The following is a 10,432-nucleotide window of genomic DNA, read 5'->3' on the forward strand; positions in this document are numbered from 1 at the left end:
ATATACAATCAAGTTTTTCAAAAGGGAATGGCCAGTGCGGGCCTATTCGCTAGTGAAATCTACTACGCAAAAGCTTGGAGATTTGTTTTTGACTTGTGTGATTGTATCCCTCGGTTTGGCTCGAGGTGCTAGCGTCACAGACGGAAAAATCTCCAAACTAATACATGATCTTCTATTGTCTCATCTCTTACAGAGAGATTTTGGATAATAGTTTTTGAAAAATATCCCCTGTAAGCCTTAGCTATCATACAGTTGCGTATTTTGTGTGGCAATTTCGTCACAGATATGCCATGCACTCATTTTCATCTGTCTTATCACTTTTAAGTAGAATTTTTGATTTCAAAATTTCAACCTGTGGCGTCTTTGGTGGTTCATATTATCTGATTGGGTCGATAGAAATTTTAAAATTTCATTTTTGCTCGTCAAATTATTGTGTGTTTGAAATGGACTTTTAACTTTCAAAGGTGCAAATTATTTTCGTTTTATCGAAGAATTTGAATTGGATTGTTGATGAAACGGTTATCATATGTAAATAAGACCTAATATAGGCGAATGATTGCCTATTTTTGTCGGCACTGACGTTAACAGATCAAATATAAAATGTAAATGGCTGTTGCGTGATTGCAGTTTGACTACAACTTTCACACTAGCAAAATTAAAGGTTCCAAACAATTACGCAAGGTATTTTACTCACTAAGCACCTGGAAAATTAGTTTTCATGTATACGGTGTGAATAACCTTATTTTCTACACTTAGAGTGCCTTGACAAAACGGCATTTTGTTCACGTCTCGTCTGTTGGCAATTCAGGCGACAAAACTTCTTCTTTCTCTTCCATTTGAAGAAAATAGTCCCGCATCAATTGTCACTTTATTTTCGTATTCAAAAATTCTATTATCGAATTGATGTTGTCGTTTCGTTGAGAAAAACGGTTATTAACACTGCTTACACTTGAAAGACAGTGTTTACTTCGGAAAAAACTAAGAAATTCTTACTTCAGCAATTCGTGGCCCTCACTTCGCTCTGGTTGGAATTTTCTATTTTCTCCCCTCGGTAAACATTCACATTAATGACTCATTTCCCCGGCAGTGAGTGCAGTGAGTAAAATTCATTAAAAATACAAACTTGCTGCGAATTTAAACTGTATTTTTATTGAACATTTTTAACCTTGAATTTGCACTTGAATTTGTCCGCAAACTGGAGTGGCACCTGAATCATCTCGGACTGTGAATCTGACTGGAAGGCTTATCTGTGAACCAAATGAATTATTTTCAACAATAAATCGGGACATCTCGGTCACACATCGAAAAAGTCGAATTTTTATTCAATAACCTACCGCTGGCAACAAGTTTCCAACAGTGTATGGAATGCGCGCAGTTTTGAAATTGCCAGGAGCGGATGGACAAGATCCTGCGGTCAACATAGTGCAAGCATTGCCGGAGAAAACGGTTATTGGTGGTATGATTGGAGGATGTCCGGTTATCGTCAATGGCAAAGCGTTACTGTTGGATCCTAATTCAATGAATTTTATGTTAAAATGTGTCTTTGAGGAGTAATTCTATTTCACTTTTTGTATTCTGGGAAACACTTGTAAGAGGCTGCGCTATCGAAATAACCCCAGCGTTTACTAGAACATATTTCCGAAATTGATTATCACTTACTAGACGTAACATCCATCTCGATAATGTATGTTTGTCCTCTGCGGAAAATACATGGCTGAGCAGTACATCCTTGGATTCTCAACGCGTGCACGGTAGCAGTGGATCCACAATCGGTGAAAGCGAGTCCAGAAACACAGGATGCGGCCAACACCAAGACAATAATTTCCTTGAACATTTTAGTCGATTTCTTTTAGTATGTTACGTGAAAAGTAAGACACAACAAATCAAGCAATCGACAAAAGTGCTGAGCTTTAAATACCCGTAACATTTCGAGCATTGGTATCAGTTGATATGAATCCCATTCATTAATCTGCTGTTGATATTAAAATTGGATCCACTTAAAGCGAATCTGCCGTTTATCTTTTATGTGGGCACGTTATACATGGTATGATGAATCAATTGTATCTGTAAATTCTATTATCTCGTGTATACCAACGTTGATTCAGGAGTTGTAGTAACTGAGGGCATTTGTGCGTTCATATTGTGGAATAGATACACAAAGTACAGTTTAAACCAGAGTGAAATTTGAGTTTTAGATGAGAAAATATTCGCTGAACAGATTTTCGTTTGTGTCTGGTGCGAAGAGGGAAATGGCTTCCTATGTAATCACTAAATAATCCAATTTGATCCGAAAATAATCCCCTTTAATCCCAAAAGTGATTTAGCCTTCGGTCTGTAGTGGTAAAAAAACAAAAATTGAAATTGATGCATGTAACTTTTAAGAAACTTGTCCACTTGACTTCCATGCTACCGCGCAAATTCGATAGGTATCGGGTAATCTGGCACACGAAGCAATAATATGATATTTCTAAATTCCATTTCTCACAATCTCGCACACGCAAATTTTATGCTTTAAATATTTGTTAGCTCTGTCATCAACTTAATTATCCCTTTTACAAAATTTGCTGAAGTAAAACCTATTCTACAGGATCATCCGAACGCTGACCTATGTTCATCTTTTACTTAATCCTCCGAGTGAAACTTCGATTAATAACACTGTGATGGTCGGTTTACATACGTCGTGAAATGCAAAAAAAAAAATCGGATGTACCACCCTACATGACATGTAAACTGCGTTGGTTTCTACTCCGTTTATTTAAAAAAAAAAAAGTTAATTCATTTGCCCGCACATCTTTTATCTGCGCTGCACTAGATTGACTAATATCATAGGTTTTTTTTTGATACCAACATTGAAAAATGATACTTTCGCCCCGCATATGAGGGGCGAAAGTAAAAAAATGCATCCCACGGGGAGAAAGTACTTAACGAAGAGCGAACGCAACTGAACGAACAGCGAAAGTGACTGACGTCACAGAAAATGAGAGAAATGAGTCGAGTTGTCAACAAAATCCGCTCATATTATGCAGAATACTTTGATCAAAATTGTAAAACACTGTGCGCCAGTGTTCTTATTGAAATTAGCATACAAAGTTGATACTTTTTGTTACTGAATGATTTGTTAGTTATATCTTAATTTTTGTGTGTGTTATTGTTGTGATGGCTAAATTATTAAATTTTTCATATACCAGGGGGCTGCCGCCCCCTGGACCCCCGCATTTTCTGGCTAAATGCCTTTTTTTTCAACATTTTGTTGCGATGTTTGCGATACGTATCAATTTTCAATGTTGCTATCAAAAAAATAGTATGAACGACTCGGGGCAAAAGTAAAAAAATTCAACCTGTGCGATTAGAGCCCTTGCCTTCGGCGCGGGCTCCAACTCTCGCACACGGTTGATTTTTTTTACTTTCGCCCCTTGTCATTCAATGTACTATACCAGTGCAATCTTTGATAAATTAATCAAAGCATTAAATAGCTCAAACAGTACAAACGGTACAAACAGTGTGGAAATTTATCAGTGATCCAGTTTGGTAGATCTAGTTGCTAAGTTTTCTGAATCAGTTGAAACTTTAAAACTTAACTCAATTAAATATGAGTTTTTACTTTTTGTGTGGTTTGTGTGTTTTGTATTCTGAACCCAAGTTTTATGTACAATTTTTCTAAATAATAAAATCAGTTTGAAACGACTCAACGAGTCAACTCAACAGTTTTGTTTCCATATTGTTTTCAGGTCATGGGGCGATAATTCCTACCTTCGCAACGCGAATGAGGGAACATTACCTTTCGTAGGCCTTGACATATGTATCGTTTTATTCCTTCCATATGCATTGAATCACCAAACATAACAGTAGCATCTCCCTTTTCATTTCCGCCGTCGCAGACATAAAAGTGAGTGCAACGACTCCCTTTATGTTTCTCCAAGCATAGCAAAAGATGCGAAACGATCAGCAGGTAAAAATATACGTAATATAGGTAATATATATGCTACATGCACCGAAAACCGCACTTTTCATGTTTCAAGCACTACTTTTAGCATGTAAAATCCATTCAACAAAATTCAACACGAAAACTCTAGTTATGTAAATTAATATGTGAGTTAAGGTTGTTACTGCTGTTGTAAGTCTATCATGCGCATGCGAGAAAATGTTTGCGCAGATCTGTCAAAGATAATGTAGCTTAAAGATTTACTTTGTTTGGAAAGAGCTTAAAAGCTTCGTTGAATAAGCTAACAAAAAGTTACGACTTGGTTGTGAGATTAGATTGGCTATGATGATGTAAAATCAAAGAAAAATTGAAATTGTTTTCAATTAAACGTATTGTATATTTCGGATGTTGTTGTGTCATCCATCTTCAGCTAGAACTACATTAAGGTTATCTTTAGGCTATAACATAAAAAATCGCGTAAACAAATTACCATAAATTGGATGCGATTCCAATTGTATTAACCTAAGAGTAATTATACCTAGAGAGGAAATTTCGAACAAAATTACGTAAAATATGTGGTCCCAACATAAAATACGAAATGTTTATTGATATGTGTAAGTGTATGCGTCATCGCATACATGTATTGGTGTAAAATTATACGAAATATGTATCTTATACAAACTAATGTTGGGACCTCATTTCGTTGTACAAATTTCCTATCTAGGTTTAATTACTCTTAGGTATTAACATTGCAATTCGAAATTCCCCGCTTCATCGAGGCTGTTGGTCTGTAGCATGTTCAACGATTTGAAGGTTTGAGCAGAATCGCCGTAAAGTCAAATGTAGCTTGCTTCTGACGTTTTTCACTTGTACCAATCTGATTCGACGTCCAGTATCTTCACTTCTTTCTCATCAAAATCTGGTTCGTGAGTAACATTGTCTAGAACAATGTCGGACTGAGCAGCTTTTGAGCCAGGATTGATCCTTCATCTAAAATCATAGTCATGCTCCTTCGTTAGGGTACAAAGGCATCTTTCCGTCTCACCAACGTAAAACGTGGAACATTTCGAGCATTTGATTCTGTAAACGATTCCTTCGGAGTTTTCGTTTCCATATTCGAGTAAATGTTCCGAAGTCCGTAGTTTCGTTTTCGGTAATAATTGACAAAAATTAAAAACAAAAAGTTCTTTTGCTTCTAGATACAATGCAACAGCAAGGGTAGTCTACCTCTATGTGAAACAGCGAACGAAATACTAATTGGAAACCAAAGCTCAAATGTAATAGATTCTTAAAAATCCTAAAAGACTCTTAAAATTTTCCGAATAATAAGCCTTGTTACCGTCTCGAGACATTCAAAAACTTTCCAATTTTCATACGAAAAGTACAAAAAAAAAACCATTGACGAAATCTGTGAATTGTAGGAAATGGCAGCTTGAAAAGTTCCAAAGAATGCACACAAACGAATTATCCCAATCAAACCATTCTGAATTAATCAAACTCAAATCTAATCTGCACACATTTCAAGCTCGGAGAGATAAAGAAGTGATATGTCTACAACGAAGCGGAAAAAGGAGAAACTGTTCGCTTCGATATTTTTATTTACAGCCTGTAAATATTTGTCATATGCAGAATGAGCACCAGCTGTATATCACCAGCTGGATCTACTAACACACATCTATTGTATGATAAACAATCAAAACACATTCTTAACAATGTGTTTACTTCATTCATACGTGTTATGTGCGCGTAGATGACGTTAACGTAGAAATGCACTGTGTGTAGGTTGTCTTTGAATTGTATACAATACAAAGTGTTTTTGTTTGTACACCAGCTGGTGCTCATTCTGCATATGAGAAACTTTTAGCAATTGTACTTTTTTATTTTATCTTTGTTTCCACTTTAGCAAAAAGATTAAGTAACGGTTGACGTACAGCTATTTTATAATTAAATAAAAAAAATTCGGCGAACAAAATAAAAAAAATGAAAAAGGCAAAAATAGAATAATAGAGAGATTACGATTTTAAATAAGTTGAACCTATAACTTGAAAGTTGTAGGTAACTTCTCCCTCCATCGATTACACAGGGAAATGGGAATGTTGGGAACAAACTTAAATGTAATAGATTTTGATATAATTCTAATACTAACTTCACTGCTATGCCATTTCCAAGGTAAATATAGTGAAGAGGTAATGCCATTCAGACGCGCGGCCTAGCACATAAGTTCGATGCCAATGACACATTTTTTTTAAAATGATTGACTACGATTTACTTGTATTTCACAAAAATATTTTCGCTATCTCACAACAGATGGCCTGACTTTCTATTCCAATTTTTGTTTTCAACGAAGGGATGAGATGGCGTTTGTATCGAACTTTCGTGCAACCGCACATCTGATTCGGTTATATATGGCATTACCTCCTCACTATATTTACCTTGGCCATTTCATGGATACCAGAAAATAGAGCGCAAAGTACTAAAAAAATTGTGACGCCTCTACATAGGAAAGATGATGGAAAATTGATAAGGGAGTGTTACCGAGCCCTTGGGCGAGCGACAAATTTAACTGACGTTAAATCCATTTTCCATCATATCTTCCATAGACACGCACTCGAAGCAAAACCAAACTCCAAAGTGACAGCATGAAGTAATGTCTTATATATCTCCCTAGGGAAACACTGCGTTGAGGAAAGATACAGCGTTGCTTCTTACTTTAACACTGAATTAGCAAATGTCAAATTTGGAGGCTTTCGTGGATATGAGCCATTTCATCAGGCTCCGAATATTTTCTACAGGTTAGGACACTCACGAAACAAAGGCAGCTGAACGTTACGTTGAAAAAACAACTCCGGTTTTAATAGTTATTTATTTGCTCACTTCAATTTCAATTTCTATTTTTGTACGTACTTGTTATCGTGGAACATTCTCACTGATAAATTTTAAAAATGTTTATCAATTACCTATTACCTATTTTTATTTAAAAACGTGAGGTAATGTTAACGATCCCTTGCAAACTTTCTGTAATGTTTACGAATTTTCGATTTTTTTTAAATTTTTGTTAGGAAAATTGTTTACCAACTAGGATTTACAAGAAAACTCTTAATGTTTATCAATCCTAGTTGGTAAACAATGTTCCTAATGTCCCAACAAAAATGTAAAAAATCGAAAATTCGTAAACATTACAGAAAATTTGCAAGGGATCGTTCGTAAAGTATGTCACGCGTGCGAAAGGAATGCAAGATATGGCTAAGAATTTATTAGAAAGATATTACAATAGCAATCACGCGTGACATACTTTACGAACGATCCCTAATGGTTACGAAAAAAACGAAAATTCGTAACCATTACAGAAAATTGGTAAAATTTACCAACTGAAATGGCAGCAAAATGTTCTGTTACCAGCAAATTGTAAAATTTACAAACTAGCATATTATAGAATTGTCCAGCAATCAATACAAACGAACCGTAAACACATCAATTTCATTTTTGAATTAACTTTTGGTAACACCAAGTCCACCAAGTATTTTGTAAAATCAACGATGTTGTTACCAAACTCGTTACGTTCACTTGATAATATCATATCTAGTGACAAAAACCACCACTTTTCACAACTATTTGCATAACTTACTATTTCACTCAATAAATACGACTATAATTGACTAAAAAACCGGCACAAAAGTCAACGGCAATAACTGATGAATTGAAGTGACCAGTACTAGAGCCGGTGCTGGTTTCGCCACATAAACGGGAATATCTTTGGTGGTGAATTCGCTAATGAATTGTCGACACACTCCACACGGTGTGGTAAACGAATGCTCCTGGTACGCTACCACGGCAATAGCAGCAATTTCACGATGGCCTTCGCTCACTGCTTTACATATCGCTGTTCGTTCAGCGCATACACTCGGACTATATGCACCATTTTCTACATTACATCCGGTGAATATTTCGCCAGTTGTGGTGCGGAGAGCCGAACCGACTTGAAAGTTACTGTAGACTGCGTATGCTTTGTTACGAACCTTGATGGCGGCTTGGATTAGTTCTTTAGCACTTGGGTCTGTAAATTGAAAATAAAGTCGTCAGTTTTGCAGGCGGATTAGAGAGATGTACAGGAGCAATCAGTTTCTACTCAATATCCTCACCCAATTCTTCATATTGATGCACAAGATTTTCGTCAGCGATCTGGCTCATGGCTTCAGTTATTTTTTCCCGCAACGAACGAATAAAACGAAATGTGACTGTGAACCTTTAGAAAGTCTTTTTATGTGAAAAATTAACGTTCCTTTTGCTAAACGTTTGTTAAAACTGATAAGCAAAGTAAAGAAGAATTATGTTCGTTATCACATGAGCCGTTGTGTAGTAGTGACAAGAAACAAATGAATTCAAGTTCAATATTTACATTTCGAAGACGAGATTAGAGGAGTGAGATAAGTAGCTTAATTACATGCATCAGCTGATAATTGTTGATCCATAAATTGATCTGTAATATGTTCTGCCGTATTACTGGAATTATTGCAAATCAATTAGTGAAAAGTTGCAGATTGTCTTTTATAAATATTATTTGTGGTTGATTTTTCAGCAAATTGTCTTTTCAACATCTCAATTTTACAGATTGTTTTTTTTTCTGTTTTTATAAAAGACAATCTCCAGCAAAAACGACCATTAATATTTTTTGAAAAAAAAACGATTGTTTTTCTTACAAATTACGGCAGTGTTGCCAATATAGCAGTTTTTGTACCAAACTGTGCATATATTTTGCATATGCAGCAATCGTCCAAAACCACTTACAGTGGAGGTGTGACGCAAGTCCACTTACAAAAGAACTGATTATTTTGCGTTAATCTTCTATCCTTCGACATAAGATTTCTTTTCATGTTTTTGTTGTTGTTTTTTATTTTGTTCAATTTGATGTCTGCAAGGTTTCCAGCGAAAGAAGTAGAAGTTTCCGTTGCCTTTGTGGCGAAAAATGTTGTATACAATTCGATGATAAATGCTTTTTTTCCTGTCGAGGTTCGAACAACGTTTTGTGCATCGGACAACTGAAATAGACAAAACACATCAATTTACTTCAAAATATATACACTTCACATTCACCATACTAAATTTGATCAATCGTATCTATAGTTATGGAAAAATTCATGCAATTCCTTTCACGCACAATACTTAAATCGTAAAGAAATGATTTTTTTCCCGCACGTCGTATGTCAGTTGCCTGATGCACAATGAAAATTTTCGGAGACACTTCCGTTGACTAACCACTACCACACAGACTCGACAAAAAGCAACAAGAAACAAAAACAAAGCTCCATTTTCACATCCAATTAAAAAAAAAACATAAAATGATAATGGCGAATGGAAGAAATAAAAGCAACCGACCGAAAATAAAAAATATAAAAAAGAAGAAAAAAAACCTTTGTTATTCAATATTTATTATTATGAATTAAGTATTAAATATGTAATGAAGAAACACAATTATTTAAACATCTACAATAAAAAAATTAGTCGTCCATCCTTACAACAAGAAGAGTACGATTATTGTTTATATGAATACGGTTAATCTCGATTTACCAGCACAACAAATCTGATTTTCACTGTCAACCTTGGTTCGATCGAGCCAAATTTTCAATTCTTTGTATAAGGAAGCGTTACTCTAAGGCAAACAAATAAAACTCATAAGTATTTCATCGGACTTTCTTTCGACGTACAGAACGAGATCCAGTTTCGTGTTTGACGCTACTGTTAAATTGTTCGGATCACCACGACCCACTTCTTTATCCGTATATTATTGCTGAAGAACTTTCGTATTTTCGGGTCATAATCTGTAGCCCCTGCTCGGTTGGTTGTGCTCGGCTTAAAGCGTCGGATTGCATTGGGCCGACTCAATGTATTAGGTCTGTGAAGCCACTTCGCTGGATGTGCTGGATGCCATACTTCGATTCTCTCCATTTGGTGGGCTAAGTGTGACAGCATCGTTGGATGTAGAGAACTCGGTCTCGCAAGGAATGACAATCAGATCAGTTGAGGATAGATGTGCATGAACCGAAAATTTTTTATTTGGGAAATGTCTTTTTGTGACAGTCTTCTCAGTTGGTGGAACGCAGCTGTCGGATGTACAGCACTCGAGCTCTGTTGCGACGACAATCAGCAGAGTTGGATCGGTTATCCGAAAAACCGAAAATTTCGGTTCGGTTTGGACCGAACCGAGAATTTCGGTTCGGATTGAATCGAACCGAAAAATTCGGTTCGGACCAAATTAATGACTATAAAATAAAGCCGGTATTGTTCTCGTTGAACTTCAAACTGTGCCTGACCCTTTTTCCTAAATAATTTTAATGGTTTACCATTCTTCGTTGCACCGTACAATGAAAAAGACCGTCTCTGAGATTTTCATATATCTCATCAGCATCCATAATGCATTTTTCCAAATGGATCACTGTGCGTGTTAATTGAACAGACGAAGAAAGTACTTTCAATTATATACAGTTACATCAGTTATCAGGGTTCTCAATTTCA

General features: G+C 35.9%; 2 protein-coding genes across 2 annotated transcripts; both read right to left on the minus strand.

Moving 5' to 3' along the window:
* Window positions 1-1,127: 1,127 nt before the first annotated feature.
* On the minus strand, window positions 1,128-1,898 carry LOC119070940 (NPC intracellular cholesterol transporter 2-like). Its single transcript, XM_037175485.1, has 3 exons — window positions 1,660-1,898; window positions 1,335-1,510; window positions 1,128-1,247 (listed from the first exon to the last, which is right to left on the minus strand). The coding sequence occupies exons 1-3, from the start codon at window positions 1,832-1,834 to the stop codon at window positions 1,161-1,163; spliced, it is 438 nt and encodes a 145-aa protein (XP_037031380.1). The 5' UTR covers window positions 1,835-1,898; the 3' UTR covers window positions 1,128-1,160.
* Window positions 1,899-6,917: 5,019 nt separating this feature from the next.
* On the minus strand, window positions 6,918-8,270 carry LOC119070945 (cytidine deaminase-like). Its single transcript, XM_037175498.1, has 2 exons — window positions 8,062-8,270; window positions 6,918-7,976 (listed from the first exon to the last, which is right to left on the minus strand). The coding sequence occupies exons 1-2, from the start codon at window positions 8,108-8,110 to the stop codon at window positions 7,579-7,581; spliced, it is 447 nt and encodes a 148-aa protein (XP_037031393.1). The 5' UTR covers window positions 8,111-8,270; the 3' UTR covers window positions 6,918-7,578.
* Between the last annotated feature and the right edge of the window lie 2,162 nt (window positions 8,271-10,432).

The sequence above is a fragment of the Bradysia coprophila genome, assembly GCF_014529535.1.
Source record: "Bradysia coprophila strain Holo2 chromosome IV unlocalized genomic scaffold, BU_Bcop_v1 contig_106, whole genome shotgun sequence".
Taxonomy (NCBI): Eukaryota; Metazoa; Arthropoda; class Insecta; order Diptera; family Sciaridae; genus Bradysia; species Bradysia coprophila.

Excerpts from the sequence above, each read along its gene's own strand:
- LOC119070945 (XM_037175498.1), bottom strand. The coding sequence starts at position 8,110 with ATGAGCCAGATCGCTGACGAAAATCTTGTGCATCAATATGAAGAATTG. Across the intron at positions 7,977-8,061 it reads GCATCAATATGAAGAATTGG|ACCCAAGTGCTAAAGAACTA; the intron begins GTGAGGATATTG and ends TTCAATTTACAG.
- LOC119070940 (XM_037175485.1), bottom strand. The coding sequence starts at position 1,834 with ATGTTCAAGGAAATTATTGTCTTGGTGTTGGCCGCATCCTGTGTTTCT. Across the intron at positions 1,511-1,659 it reads CGAGATGGATGTTACGTCTA|GATCCAACAGTAACGCTTTG; the intron begins GTAAGTGATAAT and ends TCATTGAATTAG. Across the intron at positions 1,248-1,334 it reads TTGGAAACTTGTTGCCAGCG|ATAAGCCTTCCAGTCAGATT; the intron begins GTAGGTTATTGA and ends TTTGGTTCACAG.